At 39.5% G+C, this 12,121-nt stretch overlaps 1 protein-coding gene across 1 annotated transcript in view; it reads left to right on the top strand.

Annotated features, from left to right (window-relative positions):
* Window positions 1–12,121, top strand: part of DNAH8 (dynein axonemal heavy chain 8) — a 337,542-nt gene that overhangs the window by 93,970 nt on the left and 231,451 nt on the right. The window contains exons 25-30 of the mRNA XM_060111640.1: window positions 3,865–3,940; window positions 4,532–4,727; window positions 6,330–6,526; window positions 7,492–7,618; window positions 8,453–8,688; window positions 10,881–10,985. Coding sequence (XP_059967623.1) covers window positions 3,865–3,940; window positions 4,532–4,727; window positions 6,330–6,526; window positions 7,492–7,618; window positions 8,453–8,688; window positions 10,881–10,985 — 937 coding nt within the window. The remainder of the gene's footprint in view (window positions 1–3,864; window positions 3,941–4,531; window positions 4,728–6,329; window positions 6,527–7,491; window positions 7,619–8,452; window positions 8,689–10,880; window positions 10,986–12,121) is intronic.

Raw genomic sequence — 12,121 nt, 5'->3', positions numbered from 1 at the left:
AGTATTTCTTCATTTTATCCTGACCTGTATACGCGGGCCTCTCACCGTTGTGGCCTCTCCCATTGTGGAGCAGAGGCTCTGGACACACAGGCTCAGCGGCCATGGCTCATGGGCCCAGCTGCACCGTGGCATGTGGGATCCTCCCAGATCGGGGCACGAACCCGTGTCCCCTGCATTGGCAGGTGGACTCTTAACCACTGGGCCAGCAGGGAAGCCCCTGACCTGTATTCTTGTTGATGAGAAGTCTGCAGTGAGTCTAACTAAAAATTGTATTTTATCCTTGATGTTCTGTAGTTTCCTTTCCTGGTGTGGATTTGTCTTTATTTAATCATGCTTTGTTCTCAGAGTATACTTTCTATTTGAGGGCTTATAGGGTTCCTTAATCCTGGAAAATCGTCAGCAATTTCCTTTTTCAGTTATTGCTTCTGAGACATTCTCTTGTTATGGAACTCCTGTAGTTGAATGTTGAGTAAGTTGACCACATAATTGTCCCATCTAGGACACTCTTTTGAGTGAAGAAGCACTATCCAGATGAAATGTTAGGATGGACTTAAACCAGAACTGTCCTGGGCACCATGGACACGTGACCATCTCAGATGTTGCGGCATCTCAGTCTGTCTTTCCTGTCTCCTAACTAGTCTGTCATATATTTTTGTCTTTTTGCCTTTCTGGGTTATGTTATGGGCAAGTATCTCTGTATCTAGCCTAAAGGCGATCTCATCTACTGCATCTTAAATATTTCAATTAGTACTTTTTTCCTTATCCTCCAGATACTGTATCATTCCTGCCTTTTTAGTTTAGCAATTTATTATTTTTTGGAAGATTGCTTTCATTTATCTCTTTGAACATTCTCAATATATTTATTTTAGAGTTTGTCATACTTCTATACGTTGAACTTTATCTGGAGTGAGTTTTTGTTTCAATTATTGATATCTTTAGTCCTCTTTCTTACTGTTAGACTTATGCATGCATATTGGGATTTTAGTTTGTAGACTCTCCTTGAGTGAATCTTTTTTTGTTTTTGTGTGTTTCTCTTTTCTTCCCTCCCTATCTAGGAGTTTCACTTTTGCCTCCACATGACTCTTGGTACCTTAAGTGCAGAACTGGGTCCTATTTGTTCACAGTTACATATCCCCTGAAGAGATGCTGGGAAATGGCAGGTTTAGCCGGGGAGCACAGAAGTGACCCGGCTTAGTGGCTTATTGGGCATGCTGTGGATTTGCTTCTTTCACCCCAGGCCCACATCTTTTGGAAAAGCTGCAGCTGCAGGCAGTAGGTTGACAAACTTTATCTTGTTGTTGTTTTGCCTCTCTTTACAAGTGGGGGAACATCACTTCAGTGTCTGGCTTCAGGTAGCAAGCCTGGATGAGTCCCCTCTAACACGGACTACTTCAGTCCCCCAGAGTCCACAGGGGCCAACCTCCCACTCTCACTGCCTATTTCCTGACCAGAGCCCTGGCCAGGCTGTTGTGTGTTTCTGATGTGTTCCTGATTTGTGGAGATCTTAATCTTGTGTTCGAGCATTCTCAAGTCCTTCAGAGTCTATCCATGATTGTGATGTGTTTGGCACAAAGAGGTATTTTTGAAGTCTGAACTCACTCTGCCATGTTAATTTACAACAGTACTGATGTGGTTTTTGAAGAGGTATACATGAGTATAATATTGCAGAATCCTCCCTTGTCTAAGACATCTTTCTCTTACCCTCACCCATGAAGGCTAGTAGGTCAACTTGGATCACAACCACTTTCTCTCACACTCCACAAATACTATTTCACTGGCTTCTTCTTCTTCTTCTTTTTTGTAATGCTTCCTTTTTCATTTTTATTTGTGGCACTTGGCTTGCCAACCTTCATCTGGGCAAGCCCTGCACACTCCATCCACATAAACAGTCAAGATCTCTTTTAGTTATGAAGGATAGTATTAATATATCTTGCCTCAACTGAAATGCAAACCCAGTTTGATTTTTTTCCTCAGGTGGGATGCAGACAGAGAACATCCAGATAAAAGGTGTTATCATTCACCAGGTCAAGACAGAATTGATATTTTGTAGCTAAATGCCATTCACAAAGTACAATCACTGGCTTCTTTTTTTTTTTTTTTTTTTTTTTTTTTTTGTGGTATGCGGGCCTCTCACTGTTGTGGCCTCTCCCGTTGCGGAGCACAGGCTCCAGACGCGCAGGCTCAGCGGCCATGGCTCACGGGCCCAGCCGCTCCGCGGCATGTGGGATCTTCCCAGACCCGGGCACGAACCCATGTCCCCTGCATCGGCAGGCAGACTCTCAACCACTGCGCCACCAGGGAAGCCCACTGGCTTCTTTTGTTTCCATTTTCAGAGGTGGGTTTTGCTGCTAATCTGATTTTCTTTTCTAAGTAACAAACTGTTTCTTGCTGTTTGCAGGATTTCCCCCTTTATTCCAGAAATTAACAAATTATGTGTTTAGCTGTAAGTCATTTTTCCTCCATTAATCCTGTCAGGCACACAGAGAATCCTTTCAGGCACACAGAATCCTTTCAAGGTGAAAAAACAAGTCTATTCTTAAGATTTGAGAAGGGCTATGCTTAAATTTATTTTATGTAGGGTTCCCACGTTGGATCTAGGTAGTAGAGCGTCTCTGAGCTGAGTGACCTGCTGTTAAGTTACTTAAAACTCTCTGTGGCTTGGTTTCCTCATCTACAAAATGGAAATAATAATCATGGGATCCACATCAAGAGTTAACATGAGCATGAAATGTGTTGATTCATGGACAGTGCTTGGAAAAGCGCCTGTCATACACTAAGCGTTCGATAAACATTACTTATCTTTTCTTTATTATTTCAGTTACCTTTTCCTTAAGTAATTTCTTTCTCTTGTATTTTGCATCTGAAAGTTTGGAGAATTCCTTAAGCTAATCCTCTAGTTTGTCAAATAAGTCACCAAAGGATCGGCTGCATTGTTCACTGCTTCTGTTAGTTCAGCTGTTTGATTATACTTTATGAAACTCTAGTTCTCAGATTGTACCCTTTCAAACATAGTCTACACTTGTTTTATTGCTGCATCTTGATTTCACAGTGAGACTATGAATTAGAGGTTTTTTCTGTTGTTTGTTTGCTTGCTTGCTTTTAGTTCAAAGAGTTCCTTGCAATAATATGTTTATCTTGGAACCATTGACCCTGAATACTAAAGTTGGGTCTTCACTGTGAATGTGGAGGCTTTATGTTTCTTGTGATTTTTGCCCCCGAGTCTGCTTGTAGTTATGAATGGAGGTGTAGTTTTTCAGTAATGATAACATTTCTTGCTATGGAAAGTTTACATTTATTATAATTTTGTCTGGGATGGGGACAGAGATCAGGCAGAGGGAGATAACCAAACTAATTTGCAGCGCTGATATGTGTCATTCATTAATTGCACTCATGTGTCTGTCTGTGTGTCTGTACTTCTGCCTGAGCATAACTGATATTGTTTAAAAAGGCAGTTTTTGGAAGGTTTTGACTAGAAACCTCCTGTTTAGTCTTGTACACACAAAAAATAAAGTATATGAAGGCATATGCTTTTTGTTGGTGATTTTCAGCATCTGTAGTGGGGCTGGGAAAAGGAGTGCTTTTAGTAAACATTATTAGGTGGTACTTTACTGAGAGAAAGCAACATTAAAATACTAGAAAATGGGCAGGAGACTAGTATTTCACTTCAAAGAATATTAAATCATTGTGTTCTTAATTTATGAACTAGTTCATGAAATTTATGGTTCCATTGTAAATAACATTCTCTTCATTAATTCAGTATTTTGAAAATTGTCCTTTTTTTTAGGATTGAAACTTGTAGCATAACCAAGCTATTTATGAAATTTTAGGTTAAGGTTTATAAGTTAAATGTCCATCTTATTACAGCCCTTATGGACGAAAGCGGTCAGAAGATGTTATTTCCTTTCTAAAATCTGAAGTACATCTTGTGATTCCTAATGTGGTAAGTATTATTAAATATTCACATTAATACAGTGATATTTTGGTAATGTATTTAAGAAGTATAGCATTAGAACTGAACTTCTATTTAATCTCTTGGTCCTCTGTGCTTTTTGACTTCACCTCCGTATTTCACAAAAATCAAAGTGTATCATTTATATCTATTATAAAAATTACTTCTGCAGAGCTCATGGTGTATTGAAGGTTGGTGTAAGAGCTAAGTATCTGTTGGGCCACCAGTTAGCAAGTACACTACAAACCATCTTGGTTTTTCTTACTTCAGACATTATCTAAATAAGGCCATCTCAGAAGTCCAAATCCCTATACTGAACACCCAACTGTAAGACAACCCATGGCAGAATAGAAACAAAGAAAGAAAGAGAGAGCCTGTGCCCTGAGCTCATGGGTCCCTTGTGCCTTCTTAGGGCACTTTTCTCTACCACCCCTCCGACTGCTTATTGGCATCTGGAACACCAAGCCATACAGGATGACTGAGGTGCATTTCCCCGCTCAGTGGGGAATAGGTGTGGTGAGAATCAGAGGGATGGATTTGTATGTGTTGGCAGCACCAGGAACTTGTTTCTTCTTTCCACAGGTAATGGTTCCTAGTTTGGATGACATTCAACAAGCCATTAACCGTATGATCCAGTTAACCCTGGAGGTCAGCAGAGGAGTGGCTCACTGGGGGCAACAGCAGACCCATCACATCAAGATTGTCATTAACAACCCCTCCCATACCACTACTGATGGGACCCATCTGAGCACAAGAAAGCAGTTGAAGAAGGAAGACAGTAAGAATGTTAAAACAAATCTCAGATGAATAGAGTCTTAGAACTATAACAGTTAGTAAATGGTCTTTCTGATTCTTCCTGGGTATGACAGCCTATAGATATTTTAAAACTCATTTTTATATGTGTATTGGTTAAATTTTACATTAAAAAAACTAGTGTTCTCCATCTTCCATCTTAAACCTAGCATGCAGACATTTCAGATTTTGATCATGGGTGAACAAGGATATTTATCACTGTTCTACTACCATAGTCTCAGATTCAAAGTTAAAAATGAAAATAAACCTTAGAACTAATTCAGTTAGAATTAGTTAGATTCAGTTAGAACTGAACTATTTTCAGCATTGTATTTGATCTGATAAACTTAGTTTGCTAGAGCATGGTGCTTAGAAAATCTGGGTCATGTGTTCTTTGTACATGAAATATATATAAGCTATTCCCTTAAATAATTATTAGTGTGATATGACACTGACCCAAAATTCCATAGACATTTTTGGATACTTTCTTGTATAGAAAGCCAAATTCTTTTTTGCTGTTCTGCCACATTAACATTTTTATTTATTTATTTTTGACAAAAGTTATACATATTTGAGGTGTACAGCGTGATGTTCTGATATATGTATACCTTTGTGAAGTGGTTACCACAATCAAAGTAAATAACATATTCATCACCTCCCATAGTTAACCATTTTTTTTGTGTGTGGTGAGAACACTTGAGATCTACTCTCTTAGCAAATTTCAAGTATACATTATTATTAACTATAGTCACCATACTACACATTATGTTTCCAGAATTTAGTCATCATATTAGTGAAAGTTTGTACCCTTTGATCAACATCTCCGCTCTTCTTCCACCCCACCCCAAGTAAGTATCCTTTATAGATACTTCAGCTAACTGTTGCCATGCAGGAATACCAGGTTAAACCATTTTAAAAGAGAAGATGGCAATCTGGAATTTTTCATGAAATCTCATGATTTTTTAATTGTTAACAACTGCTTTTAAAAAGTAAGGAACTGTTTGGGCCAAACAAAAGTATCCGTATGGTCTTGCTTGATGGAGAATACTTGGGAGTTTCAGTCAAGGCTGTGACATGACTAGGTTTCAGCCAGAGATGTTTATCGTGGTGGTTAACGGTGGTTGTGTGATCTTTATGTACCAGATGCTGAGCTGAAGACAAGCATACGTGTCTCATTTAATCCTCACAAGTATTTCCATGAAGATTAAATAATTGGCTTAAGGTCGTTTGGGTAGTAAACGTAGTGGCTCTCCTTTAACCATGAGCCTGTTCTGTAGGGTAGCAATTTCAACTCTTCTGATCTTTCCTTGGAGGACGTTTTGTTTTGGGGGGAGTGGTTAATCAGTGTCTTTCAGTTCTCTCCTCTGAATAACAGATTCCCCACTTTAAAGAAACCTAGACCTCAAAATCTGACACAGTAGTTTAATAAGAATAAGTGAAGCTAGCGAGAGAATAGCTCTTAATTACCTGGAACGGGATGGGGGGGTCTTTAAGAAAATAAAGTTTAAAAAGTCTATAAATATTACAGTTGATAGTATTTAAAGTTGAATATAAGAGTTATCTATAGGATAAAAATGTCTGTTTTCAGAATCTTTTGAAGAAATGAACCCCACATGGAAGCTGAAGAATTTTTATCCAGGTGTGGCAGAGCACAACGATATTTCCAAGCTGGTCCTCCTCCTTTCTTCTTCTGTGAATTCTCTCAGAAAGGTGGCTCATGAGGCCCTGCAGGACTTTCAAAAGTACAAGACGCTCTGGACAGAGGACCGAGATGTGAAAGTGAAGGTATGTTTCCGCTACTTGTGTTGCAGTTTGGTTTTTTTTTAACACCTTTATTGGAGTATGATTGCACTACAATGTTGTGTTAGTTTCTGCTGTATAACAAAGTGAATCAGCTATATGTGTACATATATCCCCATATCCCCTCCCTCTTGCGTCTCCCTCCCACCCCTCTAGGTGGTCACAAAGCACCGAGCTGATCTCCCTGTGCTATGCAGCTGCTTCCCACTAGCTACCTATTTTACATTTGGTAGTGTATATATGTTCATGCCACTCTCTCACTTCGTCCCAGCTTACCCTTCCCCCTCCCCGTGTCCTCAAGTCTGTTCTCTATGTCTGAGTCTTTATTCCTGTCCTGCCCCTAGGTTCTTCAGAACCATTTTTTTTTCACATTCCATATATATCTGTTAGCATACGATATTTGTTTTTCTCTTTCTGACTTACTTCACTCTGTATTGTTTATCTCTAACTCCTGTGGGAGGACCAAGAAAACATCAGTGATAATGATGAGAACTCAAGAACAGAGGCCGAGAACCTGTAAATGCCACACACCTAACACATCATGTCTTGCATAATTCTCACATTGACACTGGGGCAGTTGATAATAATGAGGTTCTGGCGGATTTTGTTTAATTTGGTTAAACAGTTGAGTACTAATTATGTTCCAGACATGCCCAGAGGCCGGGTGTTCAAGGGTGTGTCCAACTTACATAGGCTCAGCTGTATATTTGGTTGGAGACTCAAGGAACCTTTAGAACTCTGAATAACCATTCAGAAATGTGAAATTCCCTCACATAGCTTCCTCTTTCAGTGCTAACTGTTCATCCCTTTCTCTACCGAGCCACTGGCCTGATAGCACATACAAGAGGAAAAATGTATAAGCAGATGCAGTTTTCTAATTCAACTATTAGAGGCGTAAGATTTACATTGTCAGAAAGCTGAAGAAAATGTTGATTCTTTCCTTGCTACAGGAGTTTTTGGCTAACAACCCCTCTCTGACTGAAATCAGATCTGAAATTCTACACTACGCTACTTTTGAGCAGGAGATTAATGAGTTGAAGCCTATTATAGTTGTAGGAGCACTTGAATTGCATACAGGTATTTTATAAATATTATGTAAAGTGTCTGTATTTTCACATGAAATGTTACTTCATTTAGAAAGCAGTTATGAAGCTACCTTGGTACAATATTATAAATATTAAGTATTTCTGGACCACCAATATTGTTCATATATATGCTATATATATTATATATTATCATATATTATGTATATATAACATTATACCAAAGTGACTTAATGTACTTGATACTAAATTGGCACTCAAACAACTAAAACTGCAGGGGGAACTACAGGTTACTGTGAGGAGGGGATTGTGTACCTGGGATAAGAGTCAAAACAGTTTCAGGTCTCCTGAGAAGTTAGTCCAGTTGGGATTAGAGTATCAGAGGATTATGAGACAACCACTTAATGTCTGAAATCAAAAGCCCAAGCTGACTCTACTGCTAACTGTAGTGGGGGAGAGCTGTATTAGACAAGCACAGTGTTCTCAACAGTGTAGGCTGCTGGTCTCATATAGGGGTTACCTAGAGGAAATTGGGGAAATGAGTGAAGGCTTCTAATGGAATGGCCAGAAACAGAGCAAGGTTCACATTGGATAGTGCTAGAACTAATTTCCAAAATTCTTCTCCGTAGACTTCAGTGTCTTTCTCATGAATGGCTTAATATACTCCACCAGGATAGGAATTAAGTCTTCAAAATCCTTACAGAACATTTAATTCAGACAAACTACAGACTAACTACATTTTAAGTGCTCAGTGTGGCTAGTGGCCACCAAATGGACAGTGCAGTTATAGATCCTCAGATTATACATAAAGTGAATTGTTTCAGAATGTCAGTTGTATTTTATTTTGACCTTTTCTTGTCTTCACCAGAGCCAATGAAATTGGCCTTATCAATTGAGGCTAAGGCATGGAAGTTGCTACTCTGTCGATATTTGAATGAAGAATACAAAAAGAAAATGTCAGACATGATAGCATTTATCAGTGAATATTTGAAAAATTTATCTAGACCTATTCGTGATTTAGATGATGTCAGGTTTGCAATGGAAGCCTTGTCTTGTATCCGTGATAATGAAATTCAAATGGACATGACTTTGGGACCAATTGAAGTAAGAAATGATTGCATTTTTCTTTCTTGAAATGGTATTTTTTTTTAAAAATAGAGAAACACTAAAAAGTTGATTTCTTCATTTATTTTATGGCACAGTCTGCCTATTTTTCCTCTCTGATGTTGATGTCCTTGGAGGGATTTTGACAATTGTCAACAGTGAACAATATATGAAGGAATATTAATATATTCATTATGCTGTACTGGTCGAGACAGTGTTCATTTTGTTATGCTGGCACTTACATTTTACAGAAAAGAATGGTTGTATTCTCTCACTTCAGTCCTGACATGTTAGGCAAGTTCCCCAAATATCTTTGGCTTTCCTTAGAAACCAGTTATGTGTCTCACTTATGACCAGCGGCATACCATGGGCAGATGGTGGGAGTGGTCCACTTAGGCTCAATAGTAAATTGTTGGAATTTATATCAACAAGAGATGTTTTTAGGGAAGAGTACTGTTTTAGTTCCTATTGCTCCTATAACAAATTACCGTAAACTTAATGGCTTAAAATAAATTGTTTTACAGTTGTAGAGGTCAGAAGTATGAAAATGGGTCTTACGGGGCTAAACTCAACATGTCAGCAGGGGCTCTAGGGAAGAATCCTTTCCTTACTTTGTCCAGCTTCTAGAGGCTGCTGCATTCCTTGGCTCCTGGCTCCCTTCCAGCAGTGCCATCACTCCTACCCCTGCTTCTGTCATCACATCACTTAACTCTGAATCTCCTGCCTCCCTCTTTCCCTTAAATGGACCTCTGTGATTACATTGGGCGCACATGGCTAATACAGGATAATCTCCCCATCTCAAATTCTTTTACTAATCACATCTGCAAAGTCCCTTTTGCCACATAAGGTGACATATTCACAGATTCTCGAGATGAGGGTGTGGATAACATTGGGAGGCTGTTATTCTGTCTCTCACAAGTACTTTTGACTAATATTTAGAATTTCTGGCTCATGGTGATAATAAAAATCAGACTCAGTTCATTTTATTACTGTTTTTTAATTTTTATTTATTTTTCTTTTGCGGTACGCGGGCCTCTCACTGTTGTGATCTCTCCCGTTGCGGAGCACAGGCTCCGGACGCGCAGGCTCAGCGGCCATGGCTCATGGGCCCAGCCACTCCGCGGCATGTGGGATCTTCCCGGACCGGGGCACAAACCCGTGTCCCTGGCATCGACAGGCAGACTCTCAACCACTGCGCCACCAGGGAAGCCCTTATTACTGTTTTTTAAATTCTCTGTGGACAATGCTCTCCCTTATTGCCTGCAAACCTGGGGAATTGGCACTCCTCCTGCCTCCTTTTGGTATCCAGTGTTCATGACTGAGCATTGCTTTCTTGAACCCGTTTAGAGTTTATACACTTTGGGAGCTAATGAAATTCATACCTTTACTACTTCTTTAAATCTTAGTATTTGGGTATTTTGAATGCTGACCACTCGCTTCTCAAGATTTAACAAATTATCATATCATTTTTTCCTGACTGCTGAAGCTCAGTTTTTCAGCATAAATTCTTTTGGTAAAGCCAATTGCCAACTCATCACTTTAAAAAATTTAGGCAAAATTGGTATATAACATTAAACAGATTTCAGGTGTACAACATTATAATTCAATATTTGTATGCACTGTAAAGTGATCACCACTGTAAGTCTTGTCACCATCTATCACCATACAGTTGATCCCCTTCACCCATTTCACCGTCCTCCAATCTCCTTCCTCTCTAGTTACCCACCAATCTGTTCTCTGTATCTATGAATTTGTTTTTGTTTTGTTTTCTTTGTTCATTAGTTTCTGTTCTTCAGAATATCTCCCACATTGTCATTTCATTCCATTCCTTATATAGCCAACCCATATTTTAATAGAGTATGAGAAAACATTTTGCACAGTGTTGTCACAAGATCAAGGAGGAGAGAGGCAGAAAATTATTCCAGGGAGTTTTTCCTAGGATAGTATCTCAGCGATTTGCCTACTCTCCACCAGAATCACCTTGGTTCTTATTAAGTTCAGATTTCAGGGCCTGGGATCTAGAGTCAATATCTGATGTAAGTGATAATCTAAAGGACCTTTTTATACACATTTAATTTTGGGACCCATTCTTCTAGTCTTTGAAGACATAGGAATATGTCTTTAGAAGGCATCTAAGTCATTTGGCAATTATATTCCTTGTGATGTTTCTGAACTCTACCCCCACCCCACAGGAAGCCTATGCTATTTTAAACAGATTTGAAGTTGAAATAACCAAAGAAGAATCAGAAGCAGTTGATACCTTGAGATATTCTTTCAACAAATTGCAGAGTAAAGCTGTAAGTACAAATTTAATTCTTACTTTTTTTTTTTATTGCTGTGTTGGGTCTTAGTTACGGTACACTGGCTCTTTACTGTGGCACATGGGCTTCTCTCTAGTTGTGGCGTACGTGCGGGTTTTCTCTTCTCTAGTTGTGGTGTGTGGGCTCCAGAGCACGTGAGCTCTGTAGTTTGCGGCATGCAGGCTCTCTCGCTGAGGCGGGCGAGCTGAGTAGTTGTGGTGCGTGGGCTTGGTTGCCCCGCAGCATGTGGGATCTTAGTTCCCTAACCAGGGATCGAACCCGTGTCCCCTGCATTGGAAGGCAGTTCTTTACCACTGGACCACCAGGGAAGTCCCAATTCTTACTTTTTCTTTTTTTTTTTTTTTTTTTTTTGCGGTACGCGGGCCCCTCACTGTTGTGGCCTCTCCCCTTGCGGAGCACAGGCACCGGACACACAGGCTCAGCGGCCATAGCTCATGGGCCCAGCCGCTCTGCGGCATGTGGGATCCTCCCGGACTGAGGCACGAACCCACATCCCCTGCATAGGCAGGCGGACTTTCAACCACTGTGCCACCAGGGAAGCCCCTTGCTTTTTTATTAAGTCACTATCTCCAGAAAAAAAATACATTTCAAACCTTTAAAAAGCTCAATATATATTATCTTAAAAGCTTTACTGAGATATAATCCACGTACTATAGCATTTACCATTTCAAAGTATACAATTCTGTGATTGTTAATATATGCACAGAGTTGCATGACAACCATCATTATCTAATTTTAGAATATTTTCTTCACCCCAAAAGCAACCCCATACCCATTAGTAATCACTCCTCATTTTCCTCCTTACCCCAGCCCCTGGCAACCACTACTTTTTTGTCTCTATGGATTTGCCTTTTCTGGAAACTTAATATAGATAGAATCATATAGTATGTAGTCTTTTGTGACTAGCTTCTTTCACTTACAGTAATGTTGTCAAGGTTTATCCATATTGTCTCATGTACCAGTACTTCATTTTCCTAATGTCTAATAATTCTTAGCACCTTTACATGTACTTACCGGCCATTTGTATATCTTCTTTGAAGAAAGGTGAAGTTAAATCCTTTCCTTGTTTTTTAAGTTGGGTTGTCTCTTTAAGTTGTAAGAGTTCTTTATAT

Source organism: Mesoplodon densirostris, chromosome 10 (genome assembly GCF_025265405.1).
Source record: "Mesoplodon densirostris isolate mMesDen1 chromosome 10, mMesDen1 primary haplotype, whole genome shotgun sequence".
Lineage (NCBI taxonomy): Eukaryota > Metazoa > Chordata > Mammalia > Artiodactyla > Ziphiidae > Mesoplodon > Mesoplodon densirostris.
This window is presented reverse-complemented; position numbering and strand designations above follow the sequence as displayed.